This window comes from Podarcis bocagei, assembly GCF_964188305.1.
Source record: "Podarcis bocagei genome assembly, chromosome: 1".
Lineage (NCBI taxonomy): Eukaryota > Metazoa > Chordata > Lepidosauria > Squamata > Lacertidae > Podarcis > Podarcis bocagei.
The window spans coordinates 53,952,527-53,968,997 of NC_138125.1; the positions used below are offsets into that span (position 1 = coordinate 53,952,527).

Consider the following 16,471-nt stretch of genomic DNA (forward strand, 5'->3'; position numbering starts at 1 on the left):
GAGGCATGAGTTATTCCAGGCAGATAAAGTTGGCAGCTAGCTTTTCATAGAAAATGTATCTACTCCCAGAAGACAGAACATGACTGTCCCCATCTGTACCATCTAGCCGAGTGAATGAAAAATTGGTACCTCGGGTTAAGAACTTAATTCATTCCGGAGGTCCATTCATAAACTGAAACTGTTCTTAATCTGAGGTACCACTTTAGCTGATGGAGCCTCCCACTGCTGCTGCCGCCCTGCTGCCGCGTGATTTCTGTTCTCATCCTGAAGCAAAGTTCTTAACCTGAGGTACTATTTCTGGGTTGGTGGAGTCTGTAACCTGAAGCCTCTGTAACCCAAGGTACCACTGTAGTATTAATAAAATAATACAGAACTTATATCCAGAAAATAAGTCAACAACTATAATAAAAGAGGGAGAGATACCAGAGATAACAACAAACTCAAATCCATCTTAAAAGGTAAAGGTAAAGGTACCCCTGCCCGTACGGGCCAGTCTTGCCAGACTCTAGGGTTGTGCGCCCATCTCACTCAAGAGGCCGTGGGCCAGCGCTGTCCGAAGACACTTCCGGGTCACGTGGCCAGCGTGACATCGCTGCTCTGGCGAGCCAGAGCCGCACACGGAAACGCCGTTTACCTTCCCGCTGGTAAGCGGTCCCTATTTATCTACTTGCACCCGGAGGTGCTTTCGAACTGCTAGGTTGGCAGTGGTTTCAGATTAAACCTCCAAATCACCACAACCATTTATAGAGATTTTATCTAAAGTCCTTTTTCCTGAGTTTTTTTTTGGGGGGGACCAGTGCATAGGGGGCAACACTGTGTGTTATGAAGCTATTCTTGTCACTCAAAAGACACCAAACCATTGGTGAGGGATTCCCATTTTTTAAAAAATAACTTAAGGACAGAACTAGATATTATGAAAGGCACAAAACATCAGCTTTGTGTCTTTCATAATATTTAGTTCTGTCCTTAAGATTTTTTTTAATGAGAAACCCTTTTACTCTTAAGAGGCGAGATTATGTGGAGGGGTTCTGTTCCCTTGTCCTCTGAGTTAACAGGTCTTTTCAAATAATCCTCCCTCTGTTGAACATTAGCTATCAGAGATTATTCTTTTTCAGTTAGGAACACAACCGCCGTAGAACCAGTTCTGATGAGGACAGTAGATGAATTTATTAAACATACAAAATAATTTCTTCAAAGAAATTAAACAAGTGGGATGTGCAATAAAATGTTGCTGCATGTTCTCCTGTTCATGATTCTAGCCAGCCACCTTTCCCAGGATACTCCATTCCACCACCACCCACATTTCCCCAGTTTTCTATTTAGCCCCAATATATACTTTGCATGTTATGACCCTTGAATATGCCCAGCCTTCATTGCACTGTTTTCAATTCCCTCCCCCATAGTTTTTAAAATAAATAAATAAAGGGTTTCCCATTTTTTGTACTCCTGCAAACTTTGCATTTCTCCCAAAGACTCTAATACCTTCTTCTTGCACATGAATGGTGTCATGTTGACTTCATAAATATTGACACATTGAAAATGAGTTCCTTTTAGTATATAGGATTATTGAAGAAAATGTCGTCCCCTTATTCCTTTGTCTTTTCTAGTCATTGCTGCATCTTTTAAAAGCACACATGTTCATTCTTCCTGCTTCTATGCCCCTTCTTTTTCTATCAGCTGATTCCCTATTGGAGTACTTAAAAGGGTTGGGAGAGAGATAAATTGCCACTGCAATTGTTCTGTGTTTGGGGATATATGTAGAGAGTCGGACAAATGAGATTGAGAGAAAGAGATGTCAGAAGTCTACAAGGTCAATAACTAAGGGACAAAGGAGAGTTTTAAAAAACACACCCAGTAACACTATGTGATCCTTAAGAAGGTTTGCCTTTGCTCAGAGAAGCTAGCGAAATTGCTCTCTCACCAATTGCCGAGGAGGAAGTGATGAGCGCAACTGACAGTTCATTTTAAAAAATGCTGCAGCTAAGCTCATAAAGGCTATAATCCTAAGGGAGGTGGGAAAGGACATAAAGGTGGTTTAACCCCTTCTGCGGGCCTTGCAGGGGCAGGACAGGCAGAGTGAAGACAGCGGAACAATCTTGCATTCCTTCATGTGTTCCATGGCCTGTTTGTTTTAAATTATATATTTTTAAAAACAGATTCTCTTCTATTGGAAACAATGAGAGGGTTCGCGGAAAGATTTAGACAAACTTAAAAAGCATCTTTTAATTTTCCCCAAGTTTGGGGGTATGACAGAGAGCCAGGAGGGCTTAGAATCCTTCATGTCCCAACCACGTCTCAGCATGCCTCTGGCACACGCTCTGTTGGGCCCTTTGGACATCAAAACTCCAACATCCAGGGTTTCAGAGGAGCTAGTAGCAAAGGCAGCTTTTCCTCTCTAATGTTGGAGCTCTATTCCAGCATCAGGGGATAGATCCTATTCATCTTGTGGGGACTGACACATTCTCCCGGGGACTATAGGATTGCAGCCTAGGTATGCATTTCAGTGTAGTGTCAAGCCAACTCGCCAGATAATATCCAGTGTCTCTTATACTGACAAATGCAAATAATTCAATTTAGATTGAATTTCCTAATAAAAGGTGCATGTAAGAAGGGAGGTTCCTGCAAGAATTTTGTTATTTAAGCCGACTCCATTACTAATTTGCTAAATTCATTTATTTTTAATTTATGAAAGTTACCTTGATTTCCTTATTCACTATGAAAAATTACATTGGTTTCTGTCTCTCTCTTTCCTTTCTGCTGTATCCTTTTGTATCCATTAATTACTTGCATCCTTTGTATAATAACAAATGAAATTTGAACCAAGTTGGCCCCATTCAGTTCAGATGTTTCCCCTCCACCCCCCATTCATAGTGAAATGTGTCACATCCCTAGAAGCTACTAACTGCCCGATCCTATGAATCAATTTCAAGCTTCTGCAACACAAACACACCCCTATGTTTGGTTTACTTGCCAAGAAGCCTCTTCCTCCCCTCTCTTGTTGTCAGTGCTCATCAACACATTAAAGCTCCTGTGCAAATGCTGCCTTTAATTGCTGTCATCGCAGCAAGGATATGAGTTATGCTTTAGTGCTGTGTGCTAGAACTGTCACTGTAGCAGCTCACATAACACAATCAACAGCTAGCAGGAGAGCAGAGGGCAATGTTTCACAGAAAGATAATGGGAGAGTTTTAAATCTTCTAGATGCCTCCCAGAACAGTATATTTATTTCACCTCCTTTTGCATTTTTTGAAATTCTCTAAAAACGTCTAACCACAGCATTGTGGGGAGCTTGCGAGCAAGCTCAAACTTGCATGCAAACCTCCAGATGTTTGCCTCTTAGTCTGAACCCCCTGCCCAACAATCCCAGATGCTGATGAACTGGAGATAAATAAGATGTGAAATATCTGCTCCACTCTGGTGTAGAAAGGGAGACCTACATATGTAAGCAGCCTTCACCAATAGCCAAGGTTGCAGGTTCGATCCCCATATAGGACAGCTGCATATTCCTGCATTATAGGATGTTGGACTTGATAATCCCCAGAATCCCAACTCTACAATTCTGTGGTTCTGTGTTTCTCTGTACATCTTGATGTGCATCTGTCTTGGGGCTTGTTCACACTTCTGCTTGTCCTGTGCCTAGAAAGCATGAATCCGAGAGGTTTTCCACTTGTCTTGTGCTTTCTGGGCATGGGTCTGACTGGTTTTTTTGCTTGTTGGTTCCTTGGGAAAACCCCCACTATTTACTGCTGAATTGGAGCAAATGACAATCCGTGGAAAAACTGATATTCCAAAAAACATTTGTTCCAATTCAGTGGTAAGCGGCAGGTTTTCCCAGGGAAAGTGGCAGGAGAAGCAGAAGTGCGGACGAGACCTTGATCTACAATGTAATGAGCATTCAAGCCCTAAAGAAGTAGCAAAATGAAATTACTGATGTGAACAGGGATGTCCATCCAGGGCCACTGAATAGTTGGCCACCGAATTCTGCAAGCTAATATCAAACTGTATTGCTTTAAAACTCTTTAACAGGATTTAAAAAATTATTTTTTTAAAAAAATATGTTGCTCAAAATCCCATTTCAAAATTCAGTCGGCTTGTTCTCATCTCCCAGATCTAAAATTATTAATTCTGAACTTTGCTAAAGTGTGGATTTCAGCATTTGGCTTTGCAACCATCCCCCATGGACCGCAGCGTGCCAATATAAGACAAACAAACAATGTAGTGTGATGTGAGACAGGTGAATTAAGCTTCTGCCTCAAAACAGGAGCATGAGGAACTCCTGCTGGCCTACTGAACCACATATTCTTCTGAGTCTTCTTTGCCACCTCCACCCTTCATTGTGCAGTTGCTCAGTCCTTTGCATGGACTAATGCAGAAGGTGCAGAGTACATTCTTTCCCCATTTATCTCACTGAACTGCAGGAGCCAGATGCAGGCTATGGAGAAGTTCTCCTTTCCATCAGCTATCTGCCTGCAGCAAACCGTCTGCTTGTGGTGCTCATAAAAGCCAAGAATCTCCACTCCAAACAGCTGAAAGAGCTTCTCGGGAAGGGTGAGTTTAAAAGAGGAACAAGTTGATGGGATGCAACCACAGACTTTGCCTTTCTATTAAGCCAGGTAGAGAAAATATATTTAATTAGCTGGCATAATGAAGTATGCAGGCTTTGAGTGAGTCACAATTTCCCTTTCTGCATATTTTTTTTAATTTAAGCTTCTTTAAGCAAGATAGAAACAAAGGGGGGGGGGAGGAAAGAAAGAAAGAAAGAAAGAAAGAAAGAAAGAAAGAAAGAAAGAAAGAAAGAAAGAAAGAAAGAAAGACACCATCAAGTATTCCCTGTAGAGGAAAGTTTTTAATGTTAGATGTTTTATTGTGTTTTTATATTTTGCTGGAAGTCGCCCAGAGTGGCAGGGGCAACCCAGTCAGATGGGTGGTATATTATTGTTGCTTCTCCTGTTGTTGTTGTTGTTATCATCTCATTAGATGGGTCTTGGGCAAGCTAGTGCCTCTGAGTCTCAGCTCCCCACTGCCCGCTGTAATTTGAAGATAACAATACTGACCTACCTCACAGTGTGGCTGTAACATTTGCTGAGATGGAGTACTTGGAACACTCTAAAGTCCCGACTAAATGCTCTGTATTGTTCATTCTAATGCCTTTCATTAAGCTTTCCAGCCAGCAATGCCTAATGTCTGCTTGCTTGTCCATTCAGCTTTGGGCAACATGGCCTTTTATTAGCATAAGTGAATCAATTGTGCCCAGTAGCGCAACCTTGTAGCACTGAAAGAAGGGATAACAAAGTTGACAAGCAGAAATCTTACGCATGCTATGACACGTGGCAGGCAGTGTTACAATAAGCTTCATGAATGAATTTGCATATAGCAGAAATGAGGAAACCTTTGGTCCTCCAGGTGTTGCTGGACTCCAACTTCCATCATCACTGGTGTTAAGTTGTGGGTTGACATAGCAGACGACACAGCGATTTTTCCAAAGCAGCTCTTTATTTTGTAATCTGGAACAGAACTAAGCTGAGGGGCTCAGTCAGCCTGCTTATATAGAGCTCCAGAACAATGTAACTGTTGCCATTTTCTAAAACTATCCAATCACTGAACGTCACTTTTTGATCCTTCATTTGCATAACTATCTACAGTATCCCCCTGCTGGCCCAGAGTGAGAACTTCAGTACATAACAACTGGCTAAGGCTGATAGGAGCTGGACTCCAAGAATACCTGGAGGGCCACAGGGCCTGCTGTATGGATTGTATATTATGTTATGGTAGATGTCAGAAACTTAGAGCCAAACTAGTTGTGATGGGACTGTCGTTCACATTTCCACCCTGTTCCTATACAGTGTTATCTCTCTCTCTCTCTCTCTCTCTCTCTCTCTCTCTCTCTCTCTCACGCACACACACCTTAACACAAAAAGGAACACGCAAAAGTCACTCACTGAAACTTCTCCTACCTGTTAACTTTCCACAGTTGGTTGTTTCAGTAGGGTTTCTCTGCTCCCGGCTCTCCTGCTAGGAATCAAGGGAATGGGATGGAGATGGAGATCAGCAGTGCATTTCCTTGGTCTCCTTTTACTGTTAGAGCAAGACCCCCATTCCCTGCCTTATACAAGGATTGGGTTGACACATGAAAAGAACTAGCATCCACCACAGCCACATCTAGTTTGGCCCTCAATGACTGCTGCAATTTACCAATACAGTAAGATTTTAGAAGGACAGGAGGAAATGGTATCAAATGACCACTTGTTATTATTTTTATCTATACCCCTGTCCCTGCAGATATATCTGTTAAGGTGACCCTGAAGCACCAGTCCCTGAAACTGAAAAAGAAGCAGACGAAGCGTGCAAAGCACAAGATCAACCCCGTCTGGAACGAAATGATCATGTTTGAGGTGCCCCATGACCTGCTGTGTGCCTCCAGTGTGGAGCTGGAGATGCTAAGTCAGGATGGAGAAGATGGGCAGAACCGCTTACTGGGGAGGTGCAGCCTTGGCCTGCATGCCACCGGCACAGAAAGGAACCACTGGGAAGAGATGCTGAGGAACCCCAGAAGGCAGATTGCTATGTGGCACCAGCTACACATGTAGCTATGGAGGTAGACAGGCCAACCAGCCCAAGTCCAGTAGACCTGGTCTCAGGGCTGGGTGGGGTGGGGCGGGGAATGAGATCTATTTCAACATCCAGAAAACCATGAAATGGACACATTCACAAGCACAAGTCTTGTTTTATCGGTGTTGTCTTTCGTTGTTTCTGCTGTAAGAACATTCTGGAAATGGGCTGAGAAAAGTAGCCAGCGACTCATTTCTCTTTGCAGGACCATCTTCTTGCTTTCTACATATGGGTCTTCTGCACCCGTGCAACCGAGTAGCAAGTAACATTTACTTGCGGAAAGTGAGATGAAAAGTGATCTGATTCAAGACATTTAGAGCGCTAATGGATGGTCTATTTATGGAGCATCCATCATTCATTGATCTGTTTACAGGAGGAGTATTTATTTACTGATTTATTTCATAAAATTTATATACCACTTGACTGTAAAAGAAAAAACAACAAAGTGGTTTACAAAAAGTGTAGCTGACATTGGCTACTTAATGAGCATTCCTTCTAATTTGATTGGAGGAGGTTAGATAACATTGCATCAAAGCAAGGGTTATGCCACACTTCCAAGTGCATTTTCCTGTCACTTTCGTTATTGCAAAAAATCTTATCTTTTGGGGAAGCGGGTTTGTTGTGCAAGAGTTCCCAATCAACTATAATTATGCAACATGAATTTGCTGGTGTGAGATTGGATCCAAATTGAAAATAGAATGTTCTGGAAGTGCCCTTAAAAACATAAGAAGAGCCTGCTAGATCAGTCCAATGGTCCATCTAGCCCAGCATTCTGTTGTCACAGTGGCCAACAGTGACTGACATTTGTTTTGCCCTGACCTATGGAAATCCCACTAGCAGGACCAGAGCACAACAGCATTCTCCCCTCCTGTGGTTTCCAGCAACAGGTGTTCAGAAGCATTTTGCTTCCGACCATGGGGGCAGAGAGTAGCAACTGGTAGCCTTTACCTCTGTGAATTTGTCTAATCCTCTTTTACAGCCATCCAATTTGGTGATCAGGGACGTGGGTGGCGCTGTGGGTTGAACCACAGAGCCTAGGACTTGCTGATCAGAAGGTCGGCGGTTCGAATCCCCGCGACAGGGTGAGCTCCCGTTGCTCGGTCCCTGCTCCTGCCAACCTAGCAGTTCGAAAGCATGTCAAAGTGCAAGTAGATAAATAAGTACCACTCCGGCGGGAAGGTAAACGGTGTTTCCGTGCACTGCTCTGGTTCGCCAGAAGCGGCTTAGTCATGCTGGCCACATGACCTGGAAGCTGTACGCCAGCTCCCTCAGCCAGTAAAGCGAGATGAGTGCCGCAACCCCAGAGTCGTCCACGACTGGACCTAATGGTCAGGGGTCTCTTTATCTTTACCTAATTTGGTGACCATCACAGCCCCTTGTGGGAGCAAATTCCATAGTTTAACTATGTGCTGTGGGAAGAAGTACTTCTGCCTGTCCTGAATCTTCCAAAATTCAGCTTTGTTCAATGCCCACAAGTTCTAGTGTTATGAGGGAGTAAAACTTTTATCTCAGTGGAATGGATAATTTCATACATATCAATCATGTCACCTCTCACTCGTCTTTCTTGTAAACTTAAAATACACTAAAATACCTTTCCTCATAGAGGAGTCACTCTGTCCCTTTGATCATTTTGGTTTCCATTTTCTGATTTTTTTCCAACTCTACAATATCCTGTCTGTAGTGAGGCAACCAGAACGGCACGCAGTATTCCAAGTGTATTTTCACCATAGATTTGTTTAATGGCATTTTATTTTCAATTCCTTTCCTAATGATCCCTAGCACAAAATTTGCCCTTTTCATAGTTGGCTCAATGTCTTCATTGAACCATCCACCACCACCTGAAGGTCTCGTTTCTGATCACACTCTGCCAGTGCATATGTGACTGACATTTGTTTTGCCCTGACATGCATCACTTTACATTTGTTTACATTGAATGGCATTTGGCATTTTATTGCCCATTCACTTAGTTTGAAGATGTCTTGTCAGATCCCTTCAAAATGCTAAAGAAAAAACATGACCCTGAACAATTTAGGATCATTAGCAAATCCGGCCACCCCACTGCTCACCGCCAACTCTAGATCACTGATGAACTAGTTAAAAAGCACAGGTCCGTCTACTGATCCTTGGGAGAGTCCACTTTCTACATCCCTCCATTGAGAGAATTGTCCCTTTATTCCTACTCTCTGCTTCCTGTTACACAACCACTTCCTGGTGCACAAGAGAACTTCTCCTCTTCTTCCATGACTGCTAACCTTACTCAGTAGTCTTTGGTGTGGTACTTTGTCAAAAGCTTTTGGAAAGTCCAAGTACACTATGTCAGCTGGATCAGTTCTATATATGCTTCTGGACACTCTCAAACAATTGTAATGGATTAGTGAGACAGGACATATCCTTGCAGAAGCCATGATGGTTCTCTTTAAGCAAGGCTTGTTCTTTCATATGCTTGCTTATTTTATCTTTAACTATACTTTCCACCAGTTTTCCTGGGACAGACTTTAAGCTAACCAGCCTGTAATTTCCTGGCTCCCCACCACCACCAGATCCCTTTTAAAAATGGTATTACATTGGCTGTTTTCCAGTCCTCATAGTGATATCCTCCTTCTCCAAGACCCACCCTCTCCATAACTGCAAGGCAGCTATTATCATGAGAATGGGGTGTATCTATAATGTCCCTGCAGACCTCATCCCTCATCCACTAACTTTGCTACCTCTCTCAGCTTTTCCAGTTCAGCTAACTTGGGCTCAAGGGAACAAACTTGTTCCCAGAATGCCAGGAACTCATTGCACTGATGACATACCCATAACTTCTGTCCAGCAGGCATATATTAATCTTACATGTGGCAGACAGTGTGAAACCCACAGCATGTCTTGTTTGAACCTTATCTTGTTTGAATGCCTTATGTAGGGCATTTTGTCTCAGGGGACATTCCATGGAAAGGGTGGGTTTTGAGGAAAGATTTAAAGTAAGTAAGTGAGATGTACCCCCAGAGGTGCTGTAGGACTCAGTTCCAGGCATAAGGGGAAACAAGAAAGAATGAAAAGGCAGAATCATGTCAGGAAGCAGAAGACCTTTGGACAACTGAGGATAGTGGAGCCAGATGTACAAAGGCCACAGGTAGGAATGTTGCAACATATAAGAAATAATTAGGGCTGGCCTGGTACCCGAGACATGCTCCCTCCCCTCCATATACAGAAGCTGACCAGAGCACCAGTTTAATCTGGTAATGGGACAGAGTCCTTCAGCATACCTTGGGGACAGAAGGTTAGCTAGCTTTAGGGAGTATAGGACAAGTTACATTACATGGACAGCTCCATTTTCCAGCAGGTGAAGTTGCTACAGGGGAGTGAGGAGACTCCCAAAAAATGTCAAGAGAGGGCTGCCATTGCTTCCCTTCACCCTCTGAAGATAGCTGCCTCACACTGCCTAATGGAAGGGCTGGCTCTGAGGTGCAAAGTTATGGGAAAGTTTTGGAGGTAAGGAAGAGAAGCTTGTGTAGGATCCAGGGTGGTCAGGTAACCACTGTAGTGTTTTATTATTGTTGCAATTATTAATTTAGAAGCTTATATCTTTCCTGCAGTTCTTTATATTCTCAGCTGTCAGCTTCCCCTGGAAGATTCTAGGGCTGACTGGAGGAACTATAAATAATAAGCCCGAGGGAAGATGTTGATGAGGGCCTTAGTCATTGTTTAAGCGCTTATGAACACATTTCAGACTGGAACACCTGGAAAAACAGTTGGAAGGAAAGTATTTTTGCTCAAGCACGAATGTCATCAAACATTTCAGGTTAGACAAAGGTCTCTGCTTGTATTTTTCCTCAGCGGATCTCCTCAAAACAAAGAGCTGGCTTCGCTCTGCAGAAATGTCTACTATAATCATTCAAGCAGAAATATTTTGCTTATAAAACAAATAATAAAGGTGGAAAAGCCATTCTATTAGCTTTAGTTTTTAGTTGCCCTCTCAGTTTTCAGATACATGAAAATTTTACATTGTGCATTCAGGGTCAAAATCAGGGTCCTCTTTAGTCTTCTTCAGGCATTCATAATCTGTACACCATGATAATCATCCTTGTGGAGAACCTCTATGTGGGAAGAGCCTCCATGAATCCAGAAGTCTTTCCACTTCACACAACTTATGGAGGGTGAGAAAGACACTTGTCCCTTTGGCCTCCCCTCACAGGAATACGGTACACTGATTACGAATGCCTGAAGAGGGCTCTTGATGCCACTCACTACAGCTGAAGAGGAATATAACAGAAAACAGAGGCATTGTCTCCCAATGTTTAGATATTGGCTGCTCCAGGCTGGAAAGAATATCAACAAAGCCCATTCTATGGCCTCCTTCCACTGCCCTCTTTATTGGGGGATAGTGCTATGCAAGATGTACTTGCAGAGTATCCTGTCTAGCTTGGGGGCTAGGAGGGACACAAAGGCAGACTCTGTGGCACAGTCCTCTCTTAAGCAGTCTGTTTCTTTTCTTTATTGCCCTTATCTCCAGCTTGGCTTGCAAAGTGCTTGGATAAACAGTGCAGGGTTTCTAGCAGTCCACCCCTTCTTAACTTGGACAATGGTGCAGAATCGTAACTAACAGTGGCAGAAGAGTGGGTAGGAGGTCCCCTATTGGTGATCATCCCTGAACAGTTTTGTTTGTTTGGTGTATTTATATGTGGTCTCTCCATAACCCAGTGGCTAACATTTGAATGATTTAACAAACACACTACCAGCCAGCAGGTAGCTGAACAGTAGAAAGATCCAGTTCAGACTGTAGTGAAGCCATAGCACTATCCATCGCGCTTTAGGTGTGGTGGGGAGAAACCACATCGTGATGGGATTGTGTTTGAGTCTGGCAGTCAGGGCTGCAGCTGCGATACTTTATGGGCAGACAGAGCTGCCCTATTTTAAGCCCAACCCATGGAAAAGCACAACTTATGAATTGTAGCCATGTACATTAACTGAAGAAGCAGTAGGATTCCTAAGTATTCATTAAAGCCCTTGAAAATACACATGTGGGACAGCTCATATCGCCAGTACTATGTTCATGCCACTTGCATAAACTATTATTTCATCTTTATTTATTATTGATGTAACCATTAGGTGGCCTCTGGGGAAAGGATCTGGAATGTGATATTCTGCACAGTAGCTAGAATTTCCCTGCAGTGTATTATAGAAATATGCATCTCCTCCCAAACAAAAACCTTCCAAACCCCAATGTGCACCTGCACACCCACACCCACACCACCCCATTTGACCTCCTCCTGATTCTTAAGGCAGTATTAAAGAGTGGAGTCTCTTTGTGTTGCGGTTGTGGGATCTCAACTCTTGAGGTTTTTAAGAAGACGAACATTAAATGTATGTTTTCTGCAAATGCAATAACCAACTCCATGTGCCATTGTAGGGCTATGGGATTCTAGGAGTGGGAAGAGACAAATGAAGACATCACTGAGCTTTTAATTAAAACGATTGGACTGTGAAGCTATATATTTTGATAAGACTTTTTTTAAAAAAGCAGCTTAATTTAGCTATTGGATATGAGCTGCTGTTTTACATACTATCTTGTCTGTGTGAGCTGCTCCTGTGAGACCTTGGGTACTGCATTAATTCTCAACATTTGCATACCAAGGCTCCAACCCCCGTTCTCTCTTTTGCTCTAACTGGGAACATTAAAACGAGAGACTGATCGGCGTCATTATGCTAGCTTCAAAATGAAATTTCCAAAGCTGCTATAGAACTCCAGTCGCTACCGTCTGTCCCTGGAAAAGATAGGTGCATAATTAAGTCGGGGCTTTTTTTGTTTTTGTTTTGCATTTTTAATTGCCTTGAAGAACTTGTCAACAGATGCATCAGTGAGGTGAGTCATGGCACATAGAATATATTTGCATAAGCCTTTGGTTAAGAGATGGGGGCTCAAATCCCAATACGTGTGCTTACGAATGTAGGAAGCTCAGCATCCTGTTCCCATAGGAGCCCCAGATACCTATGAGAAGCACAAAGCAGAACATGAGTGCAATAGCCCTCTCCTGATGCTTGGTCCCCAGCAGCATACTGCATCGATACTGGAGGTAAGATACAGCTATCATGACTGTTGATAGCCTTACTCTCCATGAATGTGATTAATTCCCTTTTAAATTCATCCAAGTGGGTGTGCATAGCTATATCTTGTGGTAGCGAATCCCATAACTGAACCATGTGATGTGAGAAAAACCATGTGCTAGTTCCTTTCGTCTGTCCTGGTCCTCCCTTCACCTTCCTTACATGACCCCGTGTTCTAGTTTTATGAGACACGGAGAAAATGTGACAGACGGATTATTGGCATGTTTGCTTCTGAAGGTGCAAATCATTTCTTGAGGGAAGGAGGTCAAGGAAGGAAGCGATGGTGCCTGAAGTCAACCCATGCACCTCCCTCAATCAGGGAGTTGACATAGCTTCACAGAAAGACTACCTTTTAGGAGACATGCAGGGAGGCCTGATCCAGTAAGGACATCAGCAAATATTCCTGAACTACCTTGGCTTCACCACTTAACTTTATTTTGGTGTACATATTCACTGTATGGGGCAACAAGTGGAACACTGTCAGATGAAGATAATGAAAAACGGTGGAGAGCTATTGCCTGTCTGTAGGGCTCACAATTCAAGGACAAGGAACCCAATCCAGTCTCTTTACTTGTGATGTAGCTTCCTTGTGAGTTTTGTAATACTTTTTAGAACCCAACAGCATAGCATTATATCAGCTGAGGGGTAAGCACATCCAGTATTTGAAAAGTACATGGACAGCTTTACTGCCAGTCTAGTGGATCAACTTGAAACACTGTGACCCAACTGGAGATTTCTGGTGGTGCAGCTAAAGCACACATTTAAAATTTGCAAGGGTCCAACAACCACGGAGCTGGGCCACAGAGAGGATGAAGGCAATTGCCAGGGAGAGCACAGTGCTGAGATTGGGTGCAAATTCAAGAACAAAGGCACAAGGCTTACCCAGTTGTGGCCTTTATGCCAAATGATGTGAGCACATAGGAGAACAGGGATGCTGTCTTTAACAACATTAACTGCAAGTTGGTTTGAAGATTGCCAGAGCACTTGAGTCTGCTACAGGAAGACTGTCAATGAATGGATGCTTCATTTCACCCTGTTGGACAAGCACAGCATCTGCAGTACCCTGGTACTGGCCAGACTGAGCACTTCTTTCCACATTAACCAGCTGCCTTGTCCATTATTGATGGCGATGAGAATTGTAATTAACATTGTGGTGTGACTTTCTGTTAGATCTTATCCAGCCAGGTCACCTCAAAATGCTGGTTTCACTTGTATTTATTTCTGCTTTGTAATGTAATGCCTTGCTGTTCAGTGTCCTGTACATGAAGTTCATTTACCATCTGTAAAAGTGCATTGTGCAGATTCAATGCCAAAAAGCCCACCTTAGTCAGATTTACCAAGTCCAGCCAACTCACCTTTATAAGGGCAACAAGGCGCTATGTCTTTGCCTTGTTGGATCTGCATTTTTGAAGATCTGTCTGGGATCTGTCAAGATACATCTACTTTCAAAATTCTGGGGGCACACACTGTCAGATTCAAAAGCTTGTTCCATCACAGTGTGAAGAATTAGATGTAAATAGCACATAATCCTTAGCACTTGTGTAATAAAATCTCAAAGGAAGGGGACAACGACAAATAAATTAAAATGCAATAGCCAGGCTCAGAGGAAAGATCATGTGGACCAACCCTATGGATTAATTATCTCTTTATTGTACAAAAACAAATATTTGTTGTTGTCGTATTCACTGTTCAAAGTACAAAATAAAAGCATGAGACTTGGTGTCTAATTTTACTGCACAAACAACAACATTCAACCACGAATAAATAATACAAAAGTTGGATCAATGAGTTGTTCTTTTTATTTGGATGCCCTCCCAGCTCTGCCCACAGTGCATCAGTCATACTTCAGAAAGACTGTTTTCATGAGTGGCTGAACAGTTATCTGCATCAGCCAGTTATATGATCCAAGATCACTGCAGTGATAATGCAACACATTGAAAAAATGAAGCCCCCACATTCACCCACATTTGAAGACTGGAATTATTCCTGATCAAGGCATTCTGAGCAATAAAACACTGTAGGTGACAAGGCATCTAAGAACGTAGGTTGCCAACCTGTTTAGGCCCATGGGAGCATTTGAAAAACAACAAGACTGCCATGACCATCACACAAACACACACAACACAACTTATTTTATTGGCTACAACAGAATGCTTCTTTCAAACTTAATTTCAGTGGTGGGGAATGGGGAAGAAATTGGACCAAACATGTACCCACAGGCACATAACTGGTGACACCCACGTAAGAAGGTTGCCAAACCACATAGAACAATATTCCTGGCAGGCTTCCCCCACCCCCTTCACATCTATAAACAGCAGAGAAGTTGATGCTGGAATCTGGCAATTAGTTCCCTTCTGTATTTTCGGACCAGATGGAGCTGCCTCATTGTAAGCTATTTGTCATGTTATATACTGATGTCTCCTGATGAACCTGCTAAAGAGTGAGAAGCAGATCTAAAGATAAACGATCATAGATGCATGCTTCAGAACTGTACCTGGCTCTGGGGATATAGGCACTCTGTAGACCAGGGTTAACCAACATGGTGCCCTTCAGACCCCATTATTGGACCCCATCAGCCCCAGCCAGGAAAGCCAATTGTTGGCTCAACAATATTTGGAGAGCACCACATTGCCTATGCCTGTAGACACTATAAGTAGCTAAACAACAATGTAGACATAGCATACAGGCCTTCCTCAACAATTTTAAATCAGCACTGAGTCCAGATACTATCACTGACAGACAACACTCTCTTGGGGAGACGGCCTTACCAATGTATCTATCAGATGCAGTAGGGACGCAGGTGGTGCTGTGGTCTAAACCACTGAGACTCTTGGGCTTGCCAATTGGAAGGTCAGCAGTTCAAATCCATGCAACGGGGTGAGCTCCAGTTGCTCTGTCCCAGCTCCTGTCAACCTAGCAGTTCAGAAGCACACCAGTGCAAGTAGATAAATAAGTACAGCTGTGGCGGGAAGGTAAACGGTGGTTCTGTGTGCTCTGGCTTCCATCACGGTGTTCCATTGCACCAGAAGCGGTTTAGTTATGCTGGCCACATGACCCAGAAAGCTGTCTGTGGACAAACGCTGGCTCCCTTGGCCTGAAAGTGAGATGAACTCCACACCCCATGGTCGCCTTTGACTGGACTTAACCTTCCAGGGGTCCTTTACCTTTAACTTTTTACCTAGTGCTTTATATTCTTTACATAGTTATTCAATTGGTAACTTGGACTTCAGAGAAATAATGGTAGAGCCTGGTAATTCTAGACAGTAATTTCATTTTTTCAAGGTAGGCATGACAGACAATTTAGGCATTGTATATCCGTTCCAGCCTGGGTTCAGTGAGTCGCCCTAGTTCACCCTGATGGGTCACCTTTACAGAGAGTGGGACAAGGGGAGTGTGACCTTGCTCCCACTTCCCAATCTCTCTGCAGCTTGTGATACTATGGACCACAACATCCTCCTGAACCTACCCTGTGGAACTGGGGGCACTGTATTTCAGTGGTTCTGGTTCTACCAATGGGACCTAGTTCAGGGTGTAACAGTAGGAGAATGTTTCTCATTTCCCTCTTGGTTGAACTATGGGGTGCTGTTATGTAACCACATAACAGTAGGACACTAGTCTATCCCCAATGCTATTCATATCTACATGAAGCCACTGGGAGTGGTCATTAGGAGTTTGGGGGCAAGGTGCCATCAGAATGCTGGTGGCACTCAGCCCTATTTCTCCATAACATCTGAATGAAGCAAGTGGATGCAGCAGTGGGATGGATGAGGGAAAA

The 16,471-nt window shown here is 43.2% G+C and overlaps 1 protein-coding gene across 1 annotated transcript in view; it reads left to right on the plus strand.

The window, feature by feature from the left end:
* SYT13 (synaptotagmin 13) overlaps window positions 1-14,475 on the plus strand; it is a 39,009-nt gene extending 24,534 nt beyond the window's left edge. Inside the window, exons 5-6 of the mRNA XM_081175767.1 lie at window positions 4,419-4,548; window positions 6,280-14,475. Coding sequence (XP_081031893.1) covers window positions 4,419-4,548; window positions 6,280-6,587 — 438 coding nt within the window. The 3' untranslated portion in view covers window positions 6,588-14,475. The remainder of the gene's footprint in view (window positions 1-4,418; window positions 4,549-6,279) is intronic.
* The last annotated feature ends 1,996 nt before the right edge of the window (window positions 14,476-16,471 follow it).